This window comes from Hypanus sabinus, chromosome 3, assembly GCF_030144855.1.
Source record: "Hypanus sabinus isolate sHypSab1 chromosome 3, sHypSab1.hap1, whole genome shotgun sequence".
Taxonomy (NCBI): Eukaryota; Metazoa; Chordata; class Chondrichthyes; order Myliobatiformes; family Dasyatidae; genus Hypanus; species Hypanus sabinus.
Genome location: NC_082708.1, coordinates 133,222,201 through 133,238,520, shown reverse-complemented (window position 1 = coordinate 133,238,520; position 16,320 = coordinate 133,222,201). Strand labels below are relative to the sequence as shown.

General features: G+C 42.6%; 1 protein-coding gene across 3 annotated transcripts in view; it reads left to right on the top strand.

The window, feature by feature from the left end:
* Positions 1-16,320, top strand: part of mgst2 (microsomal glutathione S-transferase 2) — a 68,462-nt gene that overhangs the window by 24,284 nt on the left and 27,858 nt on the right. Inside the window, exon 1 of one of the 3 annotated variants that reach the window (XM_059965174.1) lies at positions 14,441-14,770. The exons of the other annotated variants lie outside the window; for them this stretch is intronic. Within the exon in view, the coding sequence (XP_059821157.1) occupies positions 14,581-14,770 (190 nt within the window). The 5' untranslated portion in view covers positions 14,441-14,580. Of the gene's footprint in view, positions 1-14,440; positions 14,771-16,320 lie in introns of those variants that run through there. 3 annotated transcript variants of the gene reach the window in all.

The following is a 16,320-nucleotide window of genomic DNA, read 5'->3' as shown; positions in this document are numbered from 1 at the left end:
AGGGGAGTGACCGGGAAGGATAATGTGTTTTTTACCTCTCTGAACTCACAGAAGCGTTTCCCAAACGATGTTTGCATTGCGATGATTGCAGAATGTAAATACTCCGAATTTATCATGTCGTGACATTGTTTGAACTCTCTCAAATTGGGGAAGTGAGACAATGTGCCTTTCTGTAAATCTCTGGCAAGCAACGTCAACTTGCGCTCGAATGCAAAACATCCTCCAACATGTGCAGGGCTGTACGTCCTTACCCCGTTGAAGAGCTGTGTTCAGCGTGTTCAGGTGCGCTGTCATGTCTACCATGAAGTGTAGCTTTTCCAGCCACTCTGGCTGTTCAGGAAAGTTGAGCCCTTTGCTGCCCAGGAAAGTTTTCACTTCTTCCAGACGCGCGACAAAGCGTTTCAGCACCTCCCCTCTGGACAGCCAGCGATAAAAACACGTTGTAGCGGTTGCTACACGCAGTCAGTAAACTGCAGTCAAAGATAGCTTTATTCGAACTAAACAGCCTTGCTTTTAAGCCTCCCTCAACCCGCCCCCCATGGGCGCGGATGCTGCAAAAGACACGTACTCACAAACCCCCGTAGGCTATCTCCCTTAGCCTGAACGCTGGCTAATTGTGAGCCGGTTCGGATGTGTCAGGAAATGGGTCGCCACAACGTCTTATTTAGATTGTACAAGATCACCATAATCTTCAAATTTAGATTTACATTTCAAAAACTAACAAACTAACATAAAATACATATTAATTAAATACTGACCATGTAGCGGTGTGCTACACGCAGCGCTAAAATTACGACACGGAGTCGGTAACTGCAGTCGAAGGAAAAAAACTTTATTCGAAATCTTCAGCCTCACTTTTAAGCCTCCCTCAACCTGCCCCCCCCCCCCCCATGGCGCAGAGGCTCCAAAGCTCTGTGCTCGCAAACCCCCGTAGGCTATCTTATTGTGAGTCGGTTCGGATGTGCCAGGAAAAGGGTCGCCACAACCAATTATTTCCCAAAGCAACAGGGAGCCGCAGCACAGACGTAAAAGAGCCACATGTGGCTCCAGAGCCGCGGGTTGCCGACCCCCGGCTTAGGCTATGTCCACACTACACTGGATAAATCTGTAACTGAAGCTTTTTCTCTTCGTTTTTACCCTCCATCCACACTAAAATGACGTTTTTGTCCCCTGAAACCGGAGCTTTTCAGAAATGCTTTCCAGGGTGGGTATTTTTGAAAATGCTGCTCAGGCAGATCAGTGTGGACGGGGTAACCGGAGAAATCTGAAAACGCTGTCAGATGGCAGCGCGCCATTTCATTGTTTTCTTGAACGCAACCTAACAATTTCAGAACAGATGGCAATGAGACTGAAGCCAGAAGAGTTAGAAATGTACTCACCAAATACTTCGACCCATAACTTACTGAATAAACAAGTATACTCACTTTCCCCTGTTTTCTGTCCTTGCTTGTATGAAGATGGTTTACCTACTTATGCAAGTATTTCTCTGACAATAGATGTGTAACAGCCTAATGTAACATTGTATAGAAATACAAGATAATACCGATGCAGACATGTTTTACACGTTTAACAAGGTTCATTATTAATGCAACAGAGTTAGTCAGTTTTTCAATGTTCATCGTCAGCTGGGTCATACAGTCCGTGAACTCCCTGTCAGTTGCCTCCATACGCTTTAGTATTTGTTTCTTTCAGTTTTAAGTCCTCCTGCATGACAGCCAACAGCTGTCCGTCGTTAAGTTTTTCTAGTCTGTAACTGAACAAATGCGCACTGTCTTTCATGGTGAGATTTGACACCAAACATGTCACTTGTTTTCAGTAGATGTGTCCTGCGCATACCTAGTAGGAGGAGATTCGCCGAAATATCCGTTTCACTGTAGACAGAGATATTTTTAAAAACGCATAGTGTGGACGCCTATCGTTTTAACACAAAACTGGCGTTTTCAAAATTATCCAGTCTGGTGTGGATGTAGCCTTAATATCTGTAGTCAGGGAAAATGCTTGAAGCTGTCACTAAGGAAGAAATAGCAAGTATCTGGATAGAAGTGGTTCTTTCAGGCAGATGCAGCATGGCAAACTTATTCAGGAAGGCAAACTTATTGGAGTTCTCTGAGGATATAATGAGGGCAGTGGATAAACGGGATCAAGTGGTGTTGCATACTTGGATTTCTAGAAATCTTTTGATAAAGTGCTGCATGAAGGACATCCATAAGATAAGGATGCATAAAGTTGGGGATAAAGTAGCATAGATAGAGGAGCAGTTAACCAATAGAAGGCAAAAAGTTGGTTTAAATGGGTGCTTCTCTGGTTGGTAATTAGTGATGAGTGAAATGCTACAGGAGTTGGTGCTGGCTCACAATATATGTTACCAGTTTGAAGAGGGGATCAAGTGTAGCTTGCTAATGACTCTAAATTGAGTAGAAAAACAAGTTCTGCCGAGGATACGGTGAGTCTGTGGAAAGATATAGAATCAGAATCAGGCTTATTATCACTGAATTTTCCCCTTCCTTTCCAGTCCTGCCGAAGGGTCTCGGCCTGAAACATTGACTATTACTCTTTTCCATAGAAGTTGCTTGGCCTGCTGAGTTCCTCCAGCATTTTGTGTGTGTTGCTTTAGGTCTACGATAGGTCTAGAAATTTGCTGTTTTCTGGCAGCAATACAGTGCAAGACATAAAGAATTACTATAAGTTGCAATAAAAAATAAACAGTGCAAAAGACAAATAGCAAGGTAGTGTACATGGGATCATGGACCATTCAGGAATCTGATGGAGGAGTGGAAGAAGCTGTTTCAAAAATGTTGAGTGTATTTCCTACAGAGAGCTATCTCGAAAGCAAAGGAACAACTCCGCATGAGGTTGCATCAACCCCGGCAGAGTTTGCAAGCCTTTACATCCTACAAAACAAAACCTAACATCATGAATGGCTGTGATGTTTCACTCTGAGATGAGCTAAACACATTTTATGCACGCTTTGAAAGAGAGAGTAAAACTACAGCTATGAAGATCCCTTGCAGCACCCATTGACCCTGCGATCTCTGTCTCGGAGGCCACTGTTAGATTGTCTTTCTAGAGGGTGAAACCTTGCAAGGTGACAGGCCCTGGATACCTGGTAGGGCACTGAAAACCTGTGCCAACCAACTGGTGGATGCGTTCAAAGACATTTTCAATTGCTCCTTGCTACAGTCAGAAGTTCCCATCTGTTTCAAAAGGACAACAATAGCACTCACATCTGTGGTGATAAAGTGCTTTGAGTGGTTGGTTATGGCTAGAATTAATTCCTGTCTCAGCAAGGTCCTAGACCCACTGCCATTAGCCTATCACCACTATCGGTTTACATGGATGCAAGCTCATTAGCTCTTCATGCAGCCTTGGATCAGCTGAACACTACTAATACTTAGGTCAGGATGTTGTTTATTGCCTACAGCTCAGTGTTTAACACAATCATTCCTACAATTCTGATCAAAAAACTCCAAATCCTGGGCCTTTGTATCTCTCTTGGTAACTGGATCCTTGACTTCCTCAATGTCTATGCCACTAGCGGCGCCAGAGATTTTTTTCTTGCTGGTACTACAGTGGGGCTGAATTATTCAGTGACTGTGCTGAGGGACGTACTGTATGGTAATATGTATTCACAAGGCCAGATGTGTGGCGTTCAAAAGTCAGTTTCAAGCACTGTGACCCTAATATAAATGCCCCTGTTGATTCACAAGCAACAGCAATTGATAGGTCTAATATAGAAGTGAACTGTGACAGTGTCAACAGCATCGGAGACAGCCAGGGCTACACAGAGCATAAACAAACAAACCAACAGAGCATCTGACCCACAGCGCACAACATGAATCACGCTCCAATCCCACAATCAACGTCAAATGCGTGATTTTCAACTGAAAAACACAACATTAACCCACAAAGTCCACTGCTATTTGCATTACAGAGACAGACAATGCCAAAAGATACACCATTATTAAAGTCAAACAAGGCAAACAACAGATACAAGGTTTTACCAGGAGTTGGACAAATCGTACTCTGACCATGTAATACCTCAATTAATTCGGCTACCGAATTTAAAACAAAAATCAACAGAATCACCGCTTGGAAGTCTGAGCAAAACCAGTAGGCTTAATAGCAGTAAATGTAATATTTTAGGATTTGCAGGAAACATAAGGACAATGGGGTATCCACCACAAAATAATAATTATAATCAGCATTAGTCTAGGCCCAAATTATTAAAAAATCAACTGCACCCACCATCGATGTTTTCAGAGAAGCACAATCCCTCTGTTGTTGTGACTGATGGCGAAAGCATCAATGATATTCTGGATGTCAAGTGCCTAGGACATCCGGCTGTTTATGACCAACATTGCCAAATTGCTGTTCTGAGCATCGCCACTGCTATTCCTTAGGTCGTTTTTGAGGCGTCTGAGGCAAGAGAAACTCCGTTCACATGAGGCAGATGTCACAGGCAGAGTCAGTGATACGCAGATTAGTTTGTATAAATCTATAAATGCATCGCGGTAGGGTCTCATTAGAGCTAGAAATTCCACTGTGTCATTCACTGTCAGTCCTTGCTTTTTTTTTGTTTCCAGCAGATGCCGAACCTGTTGTAGCTTTGCAGTCAGGCTCACTCCATAGTAGTGGGCCATTGGCCAAAGACAATTCTTGTCTAGGAAGAGCTTGTATTCGGGACTCAATGCTAAGACTCCAGTCAGAATACCCCCAGTCTCAATTGAGAACTGTCTTTTCATTTCAGTCAGAAGTCTGTCTATAACTGGATAGAAACAGTGCTTGCGAAGGTCATCAGAGGATGTGACAGGTGTGCGTTCGGTTTGGGCCTCAACAACAAAATCATGTAGGCGGTGGGGTGGCTGGGCCTGTCACCTTTCACGCGGTCTGCTCTGTATACCGGCCTTGATGCACAGGTCTCTAGCTCTTGCCTGAATTTCACTCCATGATTCCTCACCCCGTTTTGCTGAGAGAACATCGATAACAGACTAAGCCAAGTCCACAGCAGTTGAAAGCTCCAAACTGGGAGATTGTAGCTGGTCTGACATGAACTTGGTGACTCGGAATAAATCCACAAACAGAGTGAGAAGTAAAGCAAACTGCTGGTCAATCAGTCCATTTACAGCTCTGGCCTCCGTTTTCCTCCGTGCATTTGGTTGACCCATAATATCCTGTAGTGTAGCTGGAATGGCAGCGAGTGATTTCCTTATAGCCCACAAAGCTGTATACTGCCATGCCCAGCGTGTATCTGACGACTTCTTCAACTCCACAGGCTGTGCAGTTGATTCCATTTCTGTCTGTTTCTTCATGAAAAGATCATGGGCAAAGTTTGAAAAGAAGTTGTAAAGCAGCTGCACAGTTTCAAAAAACTCACCCGCTTGGTGTACATTGCTCACAACATCCACTGAAACAAGGTTAAGTCTGTGAGCATGACAGTGTATATATAATGGCTGTGGGACCTCTTTCCTAAACCTCTCTCGTACCCCATTGTTGCACCCAGACATCACTGCCACCCCGTCATAACACTGACCTATACACGCATTCTTATCAATAACACACTGGGCGAGTGTCTGTTCAATGCTTTTAAGAAGCGACTTTGCGTCCAACCCTTCTGCGGGAGTGAAGTGCAAGAATTCTTCAAGCACTGTTTCATTATTCAAATACTGCACTACCACTGATATTTGCTCCTTTTTACTCAAGTCTTTACTTTTATCCACCATGATGGCAAAATGTCCAGTCTCCTTGATTTCTGCACTTACTTGACATCTGACCATATCTGCCATAATACCATAATTTCAATTTAGATATCATGATGGGTGTTTTTTGCATTTCCAGGATTGTCCTCTACTTTTTTAGCTACAGTCTTATCAAACTGCCCAATTACACTTAGCAACTCAGCAAAGTTTCCCCTTTTGCTAGATTCATCATCCTCCCGGTGTTCTCACTGGGCAATGCCTTGGCACTACTCTCAATCACTACTCTCATATGATTTTCTTGGATAATCTTTCTATGTCCTTTATCAAGCGTATTTCCCAAACTTGAACCGTCTTGTTTTCTCAATCTGAATGCAGCCCATGCCTGCATAGCAAACTTATGAGCTCCACTTACATGGTGGGTTTTGAAAGCTGTTGTAGCTATCCGCCAGTTGCGGTATCCGGTGACAGTGAGGGTAGACTCAGGATGGAACCCACATCCTCCACACAGGAAATGCCTGCATGTGAAGCAGAACGTAGTGTCTTTCATGATCGAATATTCCAGCCAGGAGTGCAGGTCAAACCAGCCACGAATAAAACTCCTTTGCTGATTGCCAAACTGTTGCGAAGGATACTTTTTCAATGCTGGCTGACGGGGTCCTTCCTCAGGCTGCTGGCTAACATCGCTAACAGTATGCCCACTAGCACTAAGAGCAGCTTCATCCACATTCTCTTCTGAATCCCATTCCATTTCTTGTTCCTCTACTTCGCCCTCACACTCCTTCGATGAACTGCTGTCGTCCTCATCCCCATGTGCTTCTTTCTGCATGTCACTTTCAATTAGACAGGCTCAGGCTGAGACTCCACTGATTTCTCTGGATGAGGTCGTTTTCTCACTAAAAATCGATCCATTTTTCACGCTGCCCAAAATAATGCATGAGCCAGGCCCATGCTAGCTTGTAAAAGCACAATGTGTCTGTGTGGCATCCGTTAGTCTCGCGAGACCATGGATCTGCACCTGGATCCTGCACAATGTATGTATACTATCAATCTCTCGCGTGAGTGACATCACCACCTTAATGATCTTAGGTCAGTTTAACTGATCTGTGTGAGGACAGCCACGGCGAGACATTGACAACCAACGAATAAGCAGAAGTGTAGAGTGGATCGGACCTTAGACCTCACAGAGTTTATAACTTTATTGCTGCATGAGTGCTATGGTAATTGGAGACGCTGTTTCACTAGCTCAACTGGAAAAACAAGCTGTATTCAAAACTATACAGAGAAAGCAGCTGCGATTTGTATGTCAAATTTCAGTTAATTTCTTGTTGGTGCAATAGCAGCTGCAAGCACCACCTCAGCACCGACACTGGTCTATGCAAATTGGAAATAGTATTTCCACCTCACTGACAATCAACAATGGTGCACCTCAAAGAGATTCAAGCCCACTGCTTGAATCTCTCTACACTCATGACTGCGTGGCTAGTCACAGCTCAAATGCCATCTATCAATTTGCTGATGACACAACTATTGTTGGCGGAATTTCAGACGGTGATGAGGAGCACAGGAGCGAGATGCAGTATACCAGCTAGTTGAGTGTGTCACAGCAACAACCTTGCACTGTATGGGACTAAAAGCAGCTGCAGACAGTTGTGAACTCAGTCGGCTCCATCATGGACACTCGCCTCTGAAGCATCCAGGAATAGCTTCTTCCTTTCGGTCATCAGATTTTTGAATGGATTTTGAACCCATGTATTGAGGTTTATTAGGGTTTATGCTCCACTTATTTAACTATTTAACTTATTAATTATTTAACTATGATGATAGTAATGAGAAGAGAATCCGCCCCAAGTTGTGAGGGTCCTTCATGATAGACACTGCCTTCTTGAGGCATCACTTTTGAAGATGTCGTTGAAGTTGAAGAGACTTGTGTCTGTGATGGAACTGACTGAGTCTACAATCCTCTGCAGCCTTTCAATTTTGTGCATTGAAGCCTCCATACTGTGATATAACCAGTCAGAATGCTCTCCACGATACATCACTAGAAATTTGCTATAGTCTTTGGCCAAATACCAAATCTCTCAAACTCCTAATGAAGTATAGCCACTGGTGTGTCTTCTCCATTTTTGCGTCAAGATGGAGGATAGAATTTCCCAGATGTTGACAAACAGAAAATTGGAGCTGCTCACCCTTTCCACTGCTAACCTCTTGATGAGTATTGGTGTACGCTTTCCTGACTTAAGTTTTCCTTAAGTTCACAATCAGTTTCCTGGTCTCGTTCATGTTGAGTGCAAAATTGTTTTTGCAACACCACTCCCTAGCAGATCTATCTTGCTCCTGTACACCTTCTCATTACCATCTGAGATTCCGCAAACAGTAATGGTAATGGCAAATTCATAGATGGTGTTTGAGCTGTGCCTACCTACACAATCATGGGTTTAGAGATTTGGACATATATTGATATATTCTGTCTCTCTCCATCCATTTGTGTGTGTGCATATATGTGTATATATATAGCCTATCTATGTATATTTATCTATCTATCTATCTATCATATCTATACATCGATAGGTTGTGAGTGGGCAAGAGTTGGACAGATGCTGTACAAAGTTGGTAAAAATGAGATCATCCACTTTGGAAGGAGAAATAGAAGATCAGATTATTATTTAAATAATGAAAGATTGCAGCAAGCTGTTAAGTGGAGGTACTTAGGATTGCTGGTGCATGAATCACAAAAGGTTGGTTTGCAGGTCCAATTGGCTATTAAGAAGGCAATGTTGTTCTTCATTGCTAGAGAAATTGAACTTAAGAGCAGGAAGGTAACAGGTAAAGACATGTGTCTTGGGAGTATTGTGTGTCGTTCCAATCTTACTTGAGGAAAATTATACTGACTTTGGAGAAGGTGCAGAGGTTCATTAAGTTGATTCTGAAGATGAGGGAGTTTGCTTATGAGGAGAGATTGAGACGCCTGGGACTTATCACTGGAATTCAGAGGAATGAAAGGGGATCTTATAGAAACATAAAAAATTATGAAAGGGATGGATAAGAGAGAGGCAAGAAAGTTGTTTGCACTGGTAGGTGGAACTAGAACTAGGGGACAAAACCTCAATTTTTGGTGGAGTAGCTTCAGGATGGGGAAAGAAGAGGAACTGCTTTTCCCAGAGAGTGATGGATCTATGGAATTTCTCTGCCCAGGGAAGCAGCAGTGGCTATTTCATTAAAGACGTTTAAGACCAGAGACTTGCGTATTAGGGGAATTAAGGGCTCTGGGAAAAGGCAGGTAGGTGGTACTGAGTCCATGGTCAGATCCACCAAGATCTCATTGACTGGCTGAGTAGACTTAATGGGCCAAATCGCCTACTCCTGCTCCTAGTTCATATGTTTTTATGAAGTAGCAAATGAAGAAAAAACACTGCACATACTGTATGTGAAATCTGAAATAAAACAAAAAACCTGGAGTCAGTCAGCAGGTTAGGCAACATCTGTCGAAAGAGAAATACACAAGGGTTCAGAAAGCAGTCACTTCATCAGAAAGTAGCAAATCTTGCCAAGGTAATTTAAAACACAAGTACAGCCGTTCAGTCAAAACTAAGTTCTTTACCTATACCATTACATGTTTCAACCCTATCCCTTTACTTCTGGACCCAAAACTCTCATTTACACTTTCACCACCTCACTGCTTTGATACTCGCAAAACCTTTGCAGGCCTCAACAGGGCAAATGCACAGGGAATGTCTCCTCTGGCAGGGGACTCCAGAACCAGAGGGGACTCTCTCGGTGTAAGAGGCTGATCATTCAGGGTTGAGCTCAGAAGGAATTTCTTCACTGAGAAAGGTGAATCTTTGGAATTCTCTCGCTCAGGAGTTATGGGGGCTTGGTTATTGAGTATATTCAATGCAGAGATTAAAAGGCTTTTGGATAAAAAGGAAATCTAATAACGCAACAAGCACAGAAAGCTACACCTACTCCTATTTCTTATGTTCTTATAACGCTGTTCCAATCAGTCTCCCATGTCAATGGACTAAAGTCCTTCACTTCCTTCAGCCCAGCCCCTCCCATACTGTGCTGGAGGCTCTGTTTGCCATGCTCATTTAAAACAAATGTTGATAGATTTTTGGGTATTAAAGATTCAGAGGATGTTGTACAATAAAGGGAATATGGTAAAGTGGAAAGGAGGTAAAAGATAGCCAAGATCTTACTGCATGGCTGAGCAGGTGTTAGGAGCTGAATAATACAATAATACCCCACAATACACGGCGGTATATTCAATTTCTTGAGTAAGGGGATGTTGTTTGTACACTGTATTTAAGCTAGATACTTCTGTTTATTTTGTAATATGTTTATAACTATGTTGTGGAGTACATCATATTCTGAGTCATGGGTAGTCTTAACTTTGTGGGTAATTAAAGATGGTATGTTCTGATGCCTAACAAGCGGGGCTCACCACTCTCAGTGGGAGAGAGAGAGATCAGGGCTGACAGGTGTTCACAATGGACAAAGTATGGAGCCATTATTGTGTTGTTTGGTACATATATTTTTTGTAAATATTGGCAGTTTTCTTTTCACTACTTTCGCTAATTTTTGTAAGTTTGTTTGTTGACACGCCTAATAAACACCCTTGCACGAAAGTGCTAAGTGAATCCAGCCATTTTTCTTCCTTTGGACATAACCCACGAATCTAACACTAATGTACCCTTTTTTATCTCTGTTAAAAGCATTACAAGCATTCTTCTGACCCACATACAGTAGAGTGTAGTGTAAATGTAAGCAGGGGTCTCTTCTGCCACAATTGACAAGCAGTCAGCTGTAATGATCAAATTTAGACCTGCAGAAGTGCACCACCATCAACCAAGTTCACAGTAACAAATCAATGGTACAAATTCTCCCACAGGAGAGGAAATGATCATTTTTCAAAACAGACCGATATGAACTATATTTTACTTCATTGTCATTTCATCTTCATTTACTGAGTTTTCCCAGAGTGTCTGAGGATATGCTGTTTAGACTGACTGTTGATGTCATGTGTTATCTTGGCCATTGATTTAAAGTAACTGTAACTAAAAATCTGTTTTTATTACATCATTCTTTATCAGTTTTATAGACTCAACTTTACAACTGTTCATTTTCTATGAAAACTGTATCAATGCCCTTGTTTATTACTGAGATATATATTACCTTACTTATTCATTAAATTTTCATTGCTTGCCTGATGATACACAGAAAGATGACATGAAATATACATCAGGTTAGAGTTAAGGACATAGCTGCTACTTAGTGTTATTAAATTGAGAGGTTAGAAGCAGCAGATGATAATTTCCTTGGATTTGTCAACATGGACTGAGCAGTTTGATAATTGTTCCATGAATAAATGGCACCATGGATAACTAAGTCTTGATCTTTAAGATTTAATGCTTTTCTATTTGATCCACATTTTTTCTATTTGGGCAGATTCTCACAATCAAGGATCACTTGCTTCCACATCAGTTTTGTGTATTTTGAGGCAGCTAATGAGGCCAATTTAGGATTTGCAGACTCCTTTACGGATGCTCTGGTCGCAGTTCAAAGTTCAAAAGTAAATTTTGTTATGAAAGTGCATGCAAGTTATCATATACAACCCTGAGGTTCATTTTTGTAGGCATACTCAACAAATCTATAGCATAGTAACTAAAGCAGGATCAGTGAAAGACCACCAAACTAGGACGTTCAAACGGAGCACAGAAGCCAGCACACTCTCAAGTGCAAAAAGAAGAAACAATACTAATCAATAAATAAGCAATAAATATCAAGAACATGAGATGAAGACTCCTTAAAAGGGAGTCCATCAGTTGTGGGAACATTTCAATGGGGGGGGGGGCAGTGAAATTGAGTGAAGTTATCCCCTTTGGTTCAAGAGCCTGATGGTTGAAGGTTAGTAACTTTTCCTGTACCTGGTGGTGTGAGTCTTGAGGCTTTTGTGCCTTCTTGCTGATGGCAGCAGCAAGAAGAGAGCATGTCCTGGATAGTGGGGCCCCAGATGATGAACGCTGCTTTCCTGTGACAGCATTTCATGTATACGTGCTCAATGTTTTACGGGTACCTGTGTGGCGTGCTCTTTCCACTGCTTGCAGTGTTACTGTGTACTCCTTGAGGCTTTCAACACCATCCTAAATGACCCCATAATCTTTGATTAATATTCAACCACTTTAGCTAAGTTAGTTGCCGTTGTCGTCAGGTCGCATCTGGAAATTCCAGTTGGCGGACGATTTCCCTCCACGCCGCTCTGAGATATTGGGAAATCATGTTCGTGGCAGGTTACAGCAGTGGTTTGGCTTTGCCTTCTGCCGGGTGAGTTTAAAGAGATCACCACATCTTGCAGTGGATGACCAGGACATCTACGTGTCTTGTGCTCTTAGTGCTCCACCAACGCCTGCTGGCCTGCCTTCTTGACCGTTGGACCATTAATTGGTCTCCTCTGCTTAACCTGCTGGGACAGGCAGCTGAAGACCTGTCAGCTCCCCTCACGAAGGGTCTTGGCCTGAAACGTCGACAGCACTTCTCCCTATCGATGCTGCCTGGCCTGCTGTGTTCCACCAGCATTTTGTGTGTGTTGTTGTTTGAATTTCCAGCATCTGTAGATTTCCTCGTGTCAGCTCCCCTCACCTGGTTTAGCCCACCTGCCAAGACGTGTTACAGCTACTAGGAGCCACAGGTGGGGACCAAAGGTGGACGAGCTGCCCTGAAAAAGGGCAGGGCAGGCACCCCCATCAGAGGTGCTACCCCTCCCTAGTCACCCCATACACCCCAAGAAGCTAGACATTCTTTTCATAGTTGATCCGAGCTTTGCAATGCTTTGATATATGACACAGATTATATACAGAGAAAAAATATATATAATTGTAAATGAAGCTGTGGAAGTAGAACTAGAACTAGAGGACATAGGCTCCGGCTAAAGAGAATAAGTTATATTAATGACAAATTGAAGTTATATTCATGACAGATAAAAATCATGATGTCCAATGAAGATGTAGAGTAATCCTCCAGCTGTGGCCAAAACAAAAATAAACAGAAATAATTTTTAAGAAGTTACAATAGGTATTTTTGAATTTATTTTTTCTTAATTATCCTGTGACCCAAGATATGATTCGGGTAACAAATGTGAACCTTCATCAATTACAACATAGAGTAAGGGCTTACAAAAACCAATTACATAATAGTATGTGTGTTGTGGAAGAGTTTGGCTAAAAAGCCTGGATATTTAAATAAAAGGTGTTTGGTTCAGAAGAAAGAATTGTTCTTTTTTCATGATCTACTCTTCCTGCTTTGAACCCTGCACAGTGACCTTCGAGCTGATGCCTACCAGTCAAAATCTTTTCATTAAATGATGGATTATAAAGTAAACTTGATTTTACTGAGCTTGTGTGCTTTTGAGGTGCAGTTGCCCAGAAAAGCCACTAGATGTTGCTGTCGAATGATTTTTTTTCCCTCTCTCAGAAAGGGGTTTCACTTATCAGCTGATTTTACTTACTGACAGCTAATATAATCTCTCTCTCCAAATAATAAGCATCAGCATGGAGGTCGACTGGACTTAACTATCCATCTGAGATCGGCTGGAGGATGAAGAGATAAGCAATGAATTTAAGAAGATTAGGGAGTAAATCTTCATTTGGCATATTGCAACGAGTATACCACAGTCCTGAAGAATTGGGGTGATCTTTACTGAGCAGGTGATGGGTTTGTCAGAGGAGGCTGAAACGTAAATGGAAGAAGGGTAAAGGAAACATTTGCTGCTTGGACTCCAATATTCGAACCTTTCAGAAAATATAAATTAAACGGAAACTTATTTCAAAAAGATAATTTTTTTAAAACGAGCAAACCAGATTCCTTGTGGAGTCAAACCACATATCACAGTGAACTTCATATATTGAGAGGGGGGAGGGGCGACACACGTACAATGGATGAGTTCTGCAGTGAATAGGCGACAGATCCTCGGGAGAAGGAACAGCTCAAGAGGGAGGAGAACCTTCGCTCACACAGGGAACGGCAGGTTCAGAATCGGATTTAATACCATTAGCATATGTCGTGAAATTTGTTGATATGCAGCAGCAGTACATTGCAATACATAAAACTATAAATTACCATTATATATAAAAATGAGGTAAGTAGTGCAAAAAATAAGAGTGAGGAAGTGTTCATGGAGTGATAATGATGGAGGGGGGAGAAGCTGTTGAGTGTGTGTTTTCAGGCTCCCGTACCTCCTCCTTGATGGTAGCAATGAGAAGAGGGCATGCTCTGGGTGATGGGGTTCTTTAACGAAGAATGCCGCCTTTTTGAAGATGTCCTCGATACTGGGGATCCTAGTGTCCATGATGGAGCTGACTGAGTTTGCACCTTTCTGCATCTTTTCCCGGTGCTGTGCAGTGGTCCCTCCAGCACAGACAGCAACGAAACTAGAATGCTCTCCAATTCACATCTGTAGAAGTTTGTGACTGCAAAAGTATGTCTTTGGTGACATACCGCCTCCTCAAACCCCTAATGAAATACAGCTGCTGTCCAGCCTTCTTTGTAACCACATGGATATACTGGGCCCAGGAAAAGATCTTCAGAGATGTTGACACCCAGGAACTGGAAACTGCTACCCTTTCCACTGCTGACCCCTCCATGAGGACTCGCGTCGTTCCTTCGACTTCCCCTTTCTTAAGTCCACAATTCATTGGTCTTACTGACGTTGAGTGCAAAGTCGTTTTGACGACACTAATCAACCACCTGATCTATCAGGTTTGACATTGACCTACTTCAACGGTGTTTAATTTATGATCTAGCCGGGAGGAATACCCCTTTACTGTGCACACTTCAAGGGGCAAACGATTTTCTGCCAATGACATGAAGTTCATTCTGATATTTCAGAACAATGATGACAGCACGTAGCCTTTCCCGATGCCAAATGCAAGGACCTCGCTCTGGGCTGATAGTCACGTCGGCGGGTGGGGCCGCACATTTCTCCACCTGTTCCGGCTCTATCCGCTCCACTTTGTCGGGAGCGATGAACAAAGACTGTTCCTTGCTGGCTGCTGTTTCACTGCTGTCTGCCATTCAGCAGGGTAAGAGACTTGTTTACTGTACCGTCCTCACTGTAGGATACACGGTGCCTTTTGAACTACCTCACGACATGAATGTCGATTGCGAACCAGCGCAGAGTGGGAGGTCCCGCTAAAGTTCCATCACCTGACTTCCATAAAGTGCTTCTGCTGCATTCCTGACGGGGAGGCGCTCGTTCCTTCCTTTCCCCACGTTGACCTAATTAGCGCCGTGGCCATTTCTAAGGCTGCAATTGTAAATCCCTTAACAGAGAGACCCAGGCTTAACATATACGAATCTTCTGAGGGTTGCAAGGCGAATGGGGAAGGCAAATCGCCCTACAGTTTGAGGGTAGGAGAAGAGTTTTATAGAGGTCCTTTGGGTGAATCCTACGTTTAAACCCCAGTTGAGGTTTGGTCTCCAGTCCTAGAAAGAGCACTATAGGATTTGGACAGGGATCGGTTTACTTGTATGGTCCCACTGGTCAATCAAGTGGCCAGCCTCGGATTGTTAAAGAGATGGTCATAATCATGCATCCATTAAAAGGTCAGTTAAGACTGACTTTCAAATTAATTAGATCTGAGGGAGACAATTTTAAAGTGACTGGCAGAACAGATGTCAAATGAAGATTTACTCCACGGTCTCATTCATTGCTGATTTTTCCTCCCTTCAAGCTATTGATTCCCCACCACCCCGGCCTGAGTATTTGATAGTTGTTTCAAGTTGACGGGTTTGATGTTGTAAGGGAAGGAGGGATAAATATTTTTGATATTGAACCTCAAAAGTTTACAGTAACTGGCAAAGATAAAAGGAGATATGTTTTCTATGTAGTGGGCTGTTACAATTAAGCATGTATAATAGGGTGAAGCAGATTAAAATATTACTTTGAAATTTATAGTTGAAAATGTAGACAAAAAGTATACAGAGCTATGGGTACAAAGCAGGAAGTGAGACTAGTTAGCTCCTTCAGGGGGATGTGGGACTTTCTGTGCAAGGTTGATGAACTAAATGGCCTTCTATGCAGTTATTCTATCCTGTTTGAAAGTTGGCTACTGTACACTTTTCCACAGATGCTCCCTGGTCTACCGAGTTCCTCCAGCATTTTGTGTGTGTTATCATGGCATCTTCCCAGATTTTGTAGTATGAATATGGTGGAGTTGCCTCCAAGCTTCAAAATTGAGTTTCTTACACTCTATTTTTCCCCAAGCCATTACCTTCTAATGTTGAGTTCCATTCAGCACCAAAAATCAAAACACATGACGATCTGTTATTGCTTATTTTAAATTCGGTAACTTTCAGAGTTGTTTCTGATACATTTTGCTTGTCTACTCTGAGGCACGCAATAAATGAAATGGGAATAAAATAATTTTGGCGTGACTTCATTTCCAGATACTGCATACTGCACAAGATAGCCTGTTGCATGGCTATCACTGCTGTAGCACGTGCACTATGCAATCATTCTTGAAGAGACGGAACACCGCAGCATTCTTAATGAATGCTGAAGGTATTTTGGAGGGAAAAAAACAGAACCATACAGCATAAAAACAGCCATTGGGCCCTTGTTACCATACTA